This window comes from Solea senegalensis, linkage group LG10 (genome assembly GCF_019176455.1).
Source record: "Solea senegalensis isolate Sse05_10M linkage group LG10, IFAPA_SoseM_1, whole genome shotgun sequence".
NCBI classification, from domain to species: domain Eukaryota; kingdom Metazoa; phylum Chordata; class Actinopteri; order Pleuronectiformes; family Soleidae; genus Solea; species Solea senegalensis.
In genome coordinates, this window is record NC_058030.1 from 24,754,341 (window position 1) to 24,766,572 (window position 12,232).

Consider the following 12,232-nt stretch of genomic DNA (forward strand, 5'->3'; position numbering starts at 1 on the left):
TTTGACCGAGGAAGTGTTTCCTATAATAGGCACATTAAGTACTGATTGTTTGAAAGGGTGCAGGGTATTGTTAGAAGGGAGAAAGGAAAAGAAAGTAAAGAAGAAGGTAGATTGGCAAGTTTTTGAGAAATGGGAAAGAGAAGCAGCTCTGAGGGAAGCAAAATCTGTTGCAGGATTAATGTTAACACAGGAGATAGGAGAAGAAGGTGGTAAAAAGAAGGAACGACAGAGACGTAGGGCCAGAGAAGTGAATCTGCCTCCTCCATATGTTCTCCCCGTGTCTGCACCCCCTCCTCCCTCAGAGACACAAGCAGCTGGACAATCACCTACAGCTGAATCCCGAAATGGCTCTGAAGAGGAGAAGGAGGAGAAGCCAAAGCTGTACCCTGATCTGTCTACCCTTCCAACACCTATGAGGGAAAACAAACGGACTGATAACGTGTCTCAACCAGCTAACATTGCCTCTTCCAGAAATGTCTCCTCTCCATTAGCAGCTTCTTTCGATTACTGGCTGATGAGTCAAAGGGAAAAAGGAAACGTGCACCAGATGCCTATGTTGACATTTCCAAATCCACAGCCACGGCCAACTGGTGAAGAAGAATATGTCAACAGGGATCCGGAAGTGTTGGTGTACAGGCCATGGCAGCCAGATGAACTAAAAGAGATCGCAGGAGAACTGCCAGATCCCCAAAAGACTGGAGGTGAGAAGTGGGTAATAGCAATGCAACAGCTATTAACCATATATAATCCAACTCTGCAGGAGGTAGAAGCTGTGAGTCGGAGGTGTTTCAAACTCAGATGGGCCAATATCTGACCGGCCAACTGGTCAACATCCCCAGTCATTGGATCAGTGAGGTTCCACGACATGATGACCAGCCTCGCTGACGCTGTGCGGGCTGCTTTTCCCTTAAGAGTGTGTTGGCCTGAGATTCACAACACTAAACACTAAAGGAGGGTGAGTTAGCAGCTGACTACCGCATTTGCATGGAATCCATTTTTGCAGCTCACTCCGGCATCGATGCACAAAACAAGGCATACGATGACCTGCTGAAAACAGCTTTGATTAATGGCCTCCACCCTAGCCTCAAGGATCATGTCATGGCTACATGTGTCGGATGGGAAACTGGGACAATAGCAAATGTCTGGACACACGTTCTGCACGCTGAACGAAATAAGGTAGATTTGGACTCTAAACAGACACGAAAACTTCAAAATGCTCAACTGATGTATTACCAGCAGGGTGGGGCTCAAAATCCTGAAAAGAAATGGCAGCCTCGCCAACCCAACAACAGAGGTAGACGCAGACCGGGTCCGCACCAAAACTCCCAGAGGAAGAACAGCCAAGGACACAACAAGGTGCGGTGCTACAATTGCGAAGGCTATGGGCATTTGTCATATGATTGTCCTACAACTGAGCACAACCAGCGAGGAGGACAAAGTCCAGAGGAATCATGGCCTCACGCATCACCAAGAGGTCTCTCTGTGCTGTCCCCGGGGCTACAGGTAGCGCGACCATAGGAGACAGTGGAGGCAGGTCAGAGCATTCAACACATAGACACATACACACGAGTAGACACTACGGAAGATAGTGATGAACTAGTTGTCACATATCAACAATATGTACACTTAACCCGAGACTCTAAAACACCCCCTACATTGATTCTATATGTACAAGGTATTAATGTGACATTCCTTGTAGATTCGGGAGCACAGGTCTCTGTAATCCAATCCAAATTGTTCCCTGATGCACCCAAAACAAGTAAATTCCTAAAGACAATAGGAGCTTCAGGGGTTCCAGGTTTTGAGCCATTGTCTGAGCCATTGACCGCATGTTTTGGAGGTTATAGAGGTGAACTTCAATTCCTTCTCTCTGACATATGTCCTGTTTATTTGTTAGCACGAGACCTTATGTGTACTCTAGGCATTGATGTACATTGTGATTCTACAGGAATCAAAGTAACATGTGCCACAGCTGGTCTATATCCTGTCTGTGTTCCTGGGAGTGATTACGAATATTCTTGGGACCTTCTAAATTCTAGGGATATAGATAAACTGTTGTCCATGATACCACAGGTTACAGAGACACCTGAGCATTTGCAGTGTGTGTCACATTTCTCACCAAAAACTAAAGATTACAACTATGAAGATACTTGGAATGTGGGAGGGGATAATGATGTAATAGGTATAGATACAATTTTTGTGGATTTAGAGTTTGCAGCTGCGTCAGTAAATCTGTCGAAACCTCAGTTAACCTTGTTTTCAATACCTGGGTCTGTCCCTCACATTCCATTGACAAAAACATCAAATGTCGCATGGACAAAAATGGGACCTTGGGTTAAAGCAGCTTTACAGGCGTCAGACTGGCAAACCAGATCAAATGATAGTTGTTATTCCCCATCAATGCAGATCACATCTTATCCTGTGAACATTACAGTAGCAGTCGATCGAAAGATCCACACATATACGAATGAAGTTACACTTATGACTTTAACCACTGAAAAGGAAGCGTTGGTTTCAACAGTACCTGACAAATTGTGGGCTAAAAGTAAATTTGATTTTGGAAATATAAAAGGTGCAATTCCTGTTACTGTTCAGCCAAAATCTGTTTTTAGACCCTGTAAAAGGCAATATCCACTTAGTCCGGAATCTGTTGAAGATCCTGTCATTCAGTCTCTCATAAAACAAGGTGCCATCGTGGAATGTCCTCATTCACCATGCAACTCCCCCATTCTGCCTGTAAAAAAACCTAATGGGGGGTGGAGACCAGTTCAGGATCTCAGAGCCATTAATGATGCTGTGCAACACCCAGCCCCAACTGTGCCAAATGTTACAACACTAATGTCACAGGTTTCATCAGAGTCTTGTTGGTTTTCCGTAATAGATTTAGCAAATGCGTATTTCAGTATCCCTGTTCACCCTGATTCACAGTTCTGGTTTGCTTTTACTTTTAATGATAAAAGGTACACATGGACACGGATGCCACAGGGTTTCTCCTCCAGTCCCACTTTGTTCGCAATGACTGTAGCAGAAAACCTGTCATATTGGCAACCACCATGTGGGAGTACACTTGTACAGTACGTCGATGACCTTCTTGTATGTTCACCCACAAGGGAGGATTGTAGAAAAGATACAGTGTCTCTACTTTGTTTCCTGGCAGAGAATGGTCAGAAGGTGTCAAAAGACAAGTTGCAGCTTGTCTCAAAATCAGTGCGGTATCTTGGCCATATAATCACTCCGGAAGGTCGTAAATTGGGTCCTGACCGCATTCAAGCAATATTGGAAGTTCCAAAACCACTTACAAAAAAACAAATGATGTCCTTTTTGGGCTTATCAGGTTATTGTCGTCCACGGATTAGGAATTTTGCGGAGATCTCCCAACCTATGTATGACATCACACATGGGGGAAAACATTTGGCCATGACTGACTTGTTGACTTGGACTCCTGAGGCAAAGACAGCTTTCACTGACTTAAAACAAGCACTATCTAGCTCACCTTGTTTAGGACTTCCAGACCCGACAAAACCTTTTAATCTTTTTGTTTCGGAATGCAATGGATTTATGTCAGCAGTCCTCACTCAGTCCCATGGTGACAAACAAAGACCAATTGGGTACTATTCAAAGCGTCTCTCTACTACAGAAAGAGCAATGGTAACATGTTTAAGGGCTGTAGCGGCTGCTACAGAAGCAGTTTTAGCCACAGCAGATATTGTGGCTATGTGTCCCTTGATTGTGCATGTCCCGCATGCTGTCCATTCTTTAATCCTGCAGGCTAAAACGGCTCATTTAACTCCAGCACGACTATTGCATTGGCAGAATGTTTTACTAACTATGTCACATGTTACTATGAAAAGATGTACTGTTCTTAACCCAGCAACTCTGCTTCCTACAGCTGAAGATGGAGAACCACATCCTTGTTTGGAGATTGTTGACATTGTGTCAAAACCACGGGATGCATTGTTTGATACACCACTGTCTAACGCTGATTCTGTTTTCTTTGTAGATGGTTGTGCCATGAGGAATCCAGCTGATGGTTCCTCTTGTGTTTCCTATGCTGTATGTACTGAACAAGTTATAGTTGAAAGTGCCAGACTGCCAAATAACCTGTCTGCTCAGGCAGCAGAGTTATTTGCATTAACCCGTGCTTTCATCCTAGGAGCGGAACAGAATATTACAGTATACACGGATTCACAAGATGCTTTCAATGTATGCCATAACTTCCACACTTTGTAGAAAAACCGTGGTTTCTTTACATCCACAGGAAAACCGATTGCTCACAGACCACTCATCCTCAACCTTTTGTCTGCATTACTCCTGCCTGTCTCTGTAGCAGTATGCAAATGCAGAGCCCACACTGGTTCTAACGACCCAGTGTCACAGGGAAATGAAGTAGCCGATGCAGCTGCTAAGAGAGCTGCTCTTTGTCCTGCCTCCCCAATTTTGCAAATGCCCCTAACTGTCCAGGATGATCTTTTTTCCTTCAATGATGTCTCTTTGCTTCAAACAGGAGCTGATGTAAACGGTCTTCCAGTTCTTCCGAAATCTATATTCCCTTTTCTAGCTAAGCTGACCCATGGTCCTGACCATGCGTCAAAAGAAGGGATGTTAGATATTGTAAATAAACTATGGTATGCGCCAGGGTTTTCAACATTTGCTGAAGACTTTTGTAAAAAATGTGTAATTTGTGCCACTAATAATGTTGGCAGAGGTGTGCAAATGTCTCTATCTGCACATCCGAAACCTCAAGGTCCTTTCGAACATTTGATGATGGACTTTATTGAGCTCACTCCATGCAAGGGGTACAAGTACTGCCTTGTAATTGTTGACATGTTCTCAAAATGGATTGAATGTTTCCCATGTAGGCATGCAACGGCCGTTTGTGGCAAAATCACTCTTGAAGGAAGTAATACCACGTTGGGGTTTGCCATCCAAATTGACTAGTGACAGTGGTTCTCATTTTGTGAATAGTGTCATTCAAAGTCTAGCAGCAAGCCTTCAGATCAATCTAAAAACACACTGTGCGTATCATCCAGCTAGTGGAGGTGCGGTAGAAAGAGCTAATCAGACCCTGAAGATAAAATTAACAAAAATGGCTGAAACAAAGTTGCCATGGGTTGAAATTCTACCCCTCGCTCTCATGTTCATGAGAGGACGCCCACATAAAACGACTGGATTATCTCCTTATGAGATTCTTACTGGGCGTCCTATGCGAATGACGAATACTCCTTATCCTCAAAACAGGCTAACTCTGTTAGGGATGGATGATGACATGTTAAGATATTGTTGTGCACTTAACCATGTTCTCAAGTTTATCTTCCCTAAGGTGAAAGCAGCCCTTCCTGACCCTGCAGTAGCTGAACTACACCACATCCGGCCCGGAGACTGGATAGTGGTTAAGGACCTCAGACGGAAGCATTGGCATCAACCCCGGTGGTCAGGACCATTCCAAGTGCTGCTGACAACTCCAACTGCCGTCCGGATAGCTGAGAGGGATACCTGGATCCATGCGACCCATTGTAAACCCTTTCCTGGAAATGCCTCATCCAACGGAACAACAACAACGGGAACCTAATCAAGGAAAATGCTGCAAAGCCTTGCTAGCTGTTTTCTTCATTGGAATCATCACCACAGGCGTGTCAGTCCAATGGCCTGGACATCAGACATCGAGGGAGCACAAAGACACTGAGGGCAGAAGTGGCGTGGGTGTGTCACCCATGCAGGATCAAGAGATCCCAGAAAACATGGACAAAGAACTCACTGTCACAGAAAAATTAGTCAGGAAGAAGAGAAAACTTTTTGAACACACTGATTGGAAACCATGGAATTTCAACGCAAATGAATTGCTTGATAATTCTAACAAAAAAAATAGTTGGTATTCTTTCATCGGATGGATGAAAAACAAGGTGTACGGCTCAAACACTACTGTACTTATTGTTCAGAGTCCTCCAGCTAACTGGCATTCTTTGTTCCAGCTGGAGGTGAGACATTGTCCTTGTTTAGATCCTGTAATTAGTTTAGTGCAATATTACGCTGATTGTCCCCATATGGATACTACAAGTCGGAAATTGTGTAAGGTTTCTCACCATGCATGGTATACGGCGAGAAAGAAAGACTATAGTCATACAACATATCAGGCAAATATGTATTTATCTTGTGTAGATTGGTTTTGTGAGAACATGTTTCCACAATCTTTCCCTTCAAATTCCACTTATGCTGAACCAACTGAGATTCCTAACAAGAGTACAAATCTCTCACATTCTGTTTGTTTATGTTCAAACGGCACAGGTCAGTTCATGGGAATCTCACATTGTTCAAACCCTGTTATTAGTTTAAACAGTAATCGGGTTAAGTTCGGTCCCATTAAAATAACATTTAGAAATAAAGAAACTATGCTAGTCAATAAATATCTTCATGCTCCTGCACATAAAGGTATACCTCCTATTGGAAATTTTTATTGGCTTTGTGGTAATGAGGCATTCTTGTTTTTACCACCAAAATGGTCTGGGTGTTGTTATTTTGTTAACTTAACTATTGCTAATTTAGAAATACTCCCAATAACTCTGAATCAAAATTCAAACCCTATGCACGTTCATAAACGAGAGTTGGCTAAATTTTCCACCCTCTCATCATATCATTGGCGTATTTCATTGGGAGAAAAATGGGGTATCGGATTATTGCCTTGGTATGGTGTTACATTTCTGGCTGACCATATTGACAACATTACATATTCAATGTCTGGTTTTGCTAATGAAACTATAAAAGGCTTCCAATATTTAGCGGCAAATGACAAATCCCATAGGTTAACTGTTAAAGCACGAAATGGCTCTTGATTATATTTTGGCAAAAACTGGAGGTCTTTGTCTGACTTTAAATTTAACAGGTGACTCATGTGTTACAGTAATCCCTGCTAACTCAGATAACATCACTAGTGTGATTACAGCACTGGAGAAGATCCGTGACTCATTTCCCTGGGGTGCAATGATTGTTTATGTGTGTATCCCTGTGCTAATTGTGTTTGGTATAACTTTTTGTTGTTGTACTTGTGCACTCAATTGTATGCGAGCGTTTGTGTATAGGTGGATAGGGGAGTACTTGGAGGTGACAGAACGCCATTGTATGCGAAAGTACCTTGTGAACAAAGGATTGTGAATCAAATGTGTCACATTTCAGAATGGGCCCCAGGTAACCCGTATAGTGAGAGTGATTCAGATGGAGAGATAATGTGAATAGAATTGTTTTGGTTTTCTTTTTGGTTTTTTTTTGTTTTTTTGTGTTTTATTTCTTCTCTTGTGATATTCCGAGAGTGAATAGTTAACTCATACTAATATGTTTGCAGTGTGTAGTCGTAGAAAAAGTTAGTTAACGAGACCATGTGATTTCCCAAAAAATATGTTGACACTGTGTCAAAAGGGAGGAAATGTGGGAAATAACCAGTCTTTCCTCTGTTTCCTGTAGTGGTTAAGAGAACTATCTACTAACAGTCAAGCTGTGAATGGAGGCTGGGGAAAGTGTATGATAAGGAAGGGTCAACGTAAGGGTTCCATATAATGGTATCTGTTAGTCGTCATAAACATTAGGTAACATCTAATGGGGTCATAAACGTTATTTCTTGTGTCTGTTTTTGTTTTACTTTGATGTTTCTGTATAAATGGTAGAGCTTTCTTGAGAAACGAGAGAGAACATTCAGACCGTCTTGGTGACAGGGTCTCTCCTTTATGCATGAAGTAAAGAGATGATTCACTGAACACTGATGACTCCAGAATTTCTTTCACAGGTGTTATTGATATGTTTTCGTCTTCCAGGAAAATGAACAGTGTAAGTGGTCACATGAGCAACGGAAGCTATTTCGTGCCATGCGGCCATATTTTTCAGGCCAGAGCAGGGGCTCCCTAATTCGGGCCATTGAGTTCGGCACCTCCATGAGTAAGACTGAACACATTGTGTATGTGTGCAGGTGTATGGAGTGTTTTCTCGCTACATTCATCGTCATGTGTGTTTCATCTGTACAGATGCATAAATGGAGTATGCCAGTTTTACATACTGCCCCGAGGGAACACAAAAGATGAAGGAAAATGCTCAGACAAAGGTCAGCCAGGCAAAGGTGTTTGTGAAATACCTTTGCCTCGGCTGGCCTTCCCTGAAGCTGTGGGACTGGACTTTTTTATTCAACGTCCCCCTCCTGAAGTTGTAAGTAGTGAATGCACGGATGATAATCATGTTCCTTCTTTGCAAGTCTTTTGCTTATTCACGTACAGGTTTGATGATGATGATTATGATGATGATGATGAAGTACTCAAAAGATGTGACTGAAACTAAATCCAGACTGGTCTTCTTTCTACAGCTACCCTGCTCTCCTGCGTAATGTTGGCCTGGCCCCAACGACAGTCGCACTGTATGTGGGCCAGGCCATCTCTTTCCTCATGCCCAGTGCCAGGCCTTGGCCAGGGCCAAAATGCCGGAATTACTTGGTGAGTCTGTATTGCCTCTCTCTCTTTCTCTTTCTCTCTCACACACTTTTTGTCAGAGCCTAAAAGCTTTAAGTGTTCATGTCTAAGTGTTCTCTTCTCTCTTTTACTCTAATTACAGAGGACATGCGAAAGGCACCAGCCCGAGACCCCAGGACCCGCTACAGGTTTTTTGGTTACCTGGCGGCCTATCTTTCGGCTATATATGGCCATATATGGTCGGGAGTGTTGACAAAGATGAAGGTAAAAGAGGTCAAGGACGCTGTGGGGGACGAAAAGGCGGGCTACCTTGTGAATGTAAGTATCATTTTAATCTCATTCCCAAACTTTTCCCAACACTTAGACATCAATTTCTGTTCATGTACCACACGTATAAATTGGCGGTGTCATACTTTGTCTCCTGCAGGTGATGGAGCACAAAACTCTAAGAAAGTTTGGCGTGGCACAGATATATCTCACTCAGGAAGAATATGGATGGTGCACTGAGTGGCTCCGCCTCCGACAGCGGGCGGTCCCCACAAATCAATACTTTTTCTCCACCCTTGGCCGTGGCGAGGCAAAGGATCTCATTAAATACTTCAGGAAGGCCTGGTCGGAGATGGGATTGAGGGGATCGCCCACCCTGATGGATATCAGGTCAGCGGTGGCCACCTATGTGGGTATCAAAAACACATGATGAGGATTTGGTCAATTTGTGGCCTTTCAGTTGTGTTCGTCTCAATGAAAGTTGTTAATTAATGCCTCATTTTCTTTTCTTTAGAACTTTGAGTCCAATGATTCGGAGGTGCGCCAGCATGTGGCCACATTTATGTGCCATGATGTGAGGACACAGGAGCGGTTCTACTCGCTCCACAACACCCTGAGCCACGCGAAGCAGATGAGGGAGCTTTTCGTGTGCATGTCACTCAGAAGAGGACAACCTGCTCACTCATCTGCTTCCACTGTGTCCTCCATTGCGCCCTCCACTGCAGCGTCCTCCACCTCTGTGCCCTCAACCTCCACGCCGTCCACTGCTGAGGAGGAGATGGATCCGAAGGTAAGTTAAAATAAAACCTTGCAATTGCTATCACACCACAGTCCAAGTTCACTAAGCTCATGTGTACCTTTTCTTTGTTTTGAAGGTTACCCCACGGATTTATGGGCCCTCTCCTTCACAGCTCCTAGTGAAAAAAATAAAAGTGAGGCTTGGCTTCAGCCCAAGGAAAAAATATCCTTCCAGGGCACGGGGGACATGAGTGACTCTTGCGTGTGTGTGTGTGTGTGTGTGTGAGTGAGTGAATGTGTTTAAAAAAAAAAAAAGAAAGAAAGAAAAAAAATAATAATAATAATAATAATAAAAAAAGTTCAGTGTGTCTATTTTTTATTTTTGTTGTATTTTTTTGTTTTGGTTCTAGTTTTTATTTTGTTGTATTTTTTTGTTTTGGATCTAGTTTTTATTTTGTTGTATTTTTTGTTTTGTTTCTTATTTTTATTTTTTGTTTAATTTTTTTTGTTTTGGTTCTAGTTTTTATTTTGGTTCCATTTTTTATTTTATTTAATTTTTTTTACCTCCACATGGGCACTGCTGTGGCGTGGTTTGGAGGCCTACAGCCTGTGTGATATCAGAGACTCTGGATTCTTCAGAGGCTCTAAGATCACACATGCTAACCAAAATGCCCTGAAAACACAACTTCCCTCCTTTCCTGGGGGGTATTCCATCAACGTAGCTAAGAATTGCCAGACTTAGGTGTAAGCTTGAAGCTTGACTAAGCGCCATCTCCCAATCTAGCTCCAAGCCGTTCCATCAAGTGAAATGTGACAGCATCCATGGCTACTGGTGGGGGACCGCCGCCAGAGGAGCTCACACCAGCTGAGATCCTGGCCCTTGGGATAAATAAGGGGCCCAAGCTAGTTGGGATCGAGGGGGGGAGCTCCTCCAACCCTGTGGCCCCAGAGATCCGGGCCCCATATGTTGAAGGTATTGTCAATCACTGGCCCTATTCTGGTGACAGCCCCACATTAGGGAAAATTAACTATGCACTTGTGTGTCTGATAGTGAAAGGGGATCAAATTATTCTCCTTGACCCACCACAACAGGGGGTGGGTCATGATGGCCAGGGAAGGTGATGTAGATATTAAGGAACTGCTTCAGGGCCAGGTAGACTGCTCTTACCTGTAATGTGTTTGCTCTGTGTCATGTTTAATGTATAAATATGAAAGATAACTATGGAAATTACTTTATTTAAATAAATATATTACTTCATTGCCATCTGTCTCTGTTTCTAATTAGTCATGGCCTATGACATATATGACCTATATGACATCATGGACACCCCCATGTGATCAGCTCAACTCCTTTGCATAATATGTGGCGATGCTGGAACTAATCACAAATGACTAGAGGACATAAATGTTACCTCTCTGCAAACAGTTGCCTTGCTTAACTTCTCAGCATCACCAACACTGTAGAGAAATGTACCGCTGGCAAAGAACCGCAGTGCAATACAGACTGACTGCACAGTGGTCAGAGACTGGCTGCGGCGAGTGACCCTCATAATGTGTGGTTCAAGCAAACTGCATAAATACACAATGCTTTGCCTGCTGAACCGGTACCTCTCCCACAGGTACGCATCTGTGTGGGTCAACGGGTTGGTCCTGTCCTGGAAGACCCTTGGTGCTGGTGGTGGTAGGAAGGCCCGTCGAATTATCCGGGCCTCTTCATTCACTGGGTTGTCAATGAATGGGCATGCCATGTTGAAATGTTTCACTCAATCTCTCTTTCTCTTTGTCTGTCTGTGTCCCTCTCCCTCTCTTGAATGCACTGCTTATATGTCTTGACCTTTGTCAATTGACCTTAATTGGCTTTGGCTTTGTCAGCCAATAGGAGGCAAGGAGGGTGTGTGGGGGTGGAGATTGGAGGGCATTTACATCTAATTGTGGTTTGGAGTACATATTCAATCTTTTATTTTCAATGCCTCAATTTCCTTTTATCATATTTTTTGGCCAATTATTTTAATTTATTTGTGTCTTATTTTTATTTTATTTTATGTTGGTGATAATGTTCTTTCATGTACTTACATATAATATATAATTATTAGTATAAATCATTTCTTTAATACATTTTATTATATAATTTATGTTTTACATATTATTTTATTATTCCATGACAGTTGTGTGTCTCTGTTTCTGTCTATTGGACATTCTTTGATCATAGATGGTGCTAAGCTTCACTTTTAGCCTGCTACAGACCCGGTTTGCCCTGCAGCATAAGTTATCATGGTTACTTGGCTGGCATTCACATTAGCCACCTTGGTGGAACAAGGTTGAGGCTTAGATTGATGGAACGGAAACCTGAGCCACAGTTATGGCTTAGCCATGGTTGAGGCTTAGCCAGAGTCATAGTTTCCATGGTTACTGAGTTGGGGCTAATCTCAGCCTCTTTGATGGAACCGAACTCTCACTAATATTAGCCAGACTTGGCCATTTAAGCTTGGCTTTGCCTTTAGCCTGCTTGATGGAATACCCCTCTGGTGTCCAGGTGTATGTGCACGTTATTTGATCACTTAAGCGTCAGACGACAAGGTCTTCATCTGAAAAGGTTGGTAAAATACCATACTTTGGGTACTCCCACCTGAGGGCACTCGGGGAAATTCGGGATGGCTCGCCCATGGTACTTGGTTGCACTCGGGTAAATCCGGGAGATTTAAGGGCTTTGGGTAAATTCGGGGAAGGGTTGGGGTTTTTAAGGTCGAGCCCATCCCCTCTGAAGAGAGGACAGGCAGGTGCACGCT

General features: G+C 43.2%; 1 protein-coding gene across 1 annotated transcript; it reads left to right on the top strand.

Annotated features, from left to right (window-relative positions):
• Positions 1 to 8,401: 8,401 nt before the first annotated feature.
• On the top strand, positions 8,402 to 9,697 carry LOC122775897. The gene is made up of 5 exons (XM_044036111.1): positions 8,402 to 8,465; positions 8,584 to 8,759; positions 8,869 to 9,117; positions 9,223 to 9,498; positions 9,584 to 9,697. The coding sequence occupies exons 1-5, from the start codon at positions 8,450 to 8,452 to the stop codon at positions 9,695 to 9,697; spliced, it is 831 nt and encodes a 276-aa protein (XP_043892046.1). The 5' UTR covers positions 8,402 to 8,449.
• Positions 9,698 to 12,232: the final 2,535 nt, after the last annotated feature.

Coding starts and splice junctions, on each gene's coding strand:
- LOC122775897 (XM_044036111.1), top strand. Junction 8,760..8,868: donor AGGCGGGCTACCTTGTGAAT/GTAAGTATCATT, acceptor TGTCTCCTGCAG/GTGATGGAGCACAAAACTCT. Junction 9,499..9,583: donor AGGAGGAGATGGATCCGAAG/GTAAGTTAAAAT, acceptor TTTGTTTTGAAG/GTTACCCCACGGATTTATGG.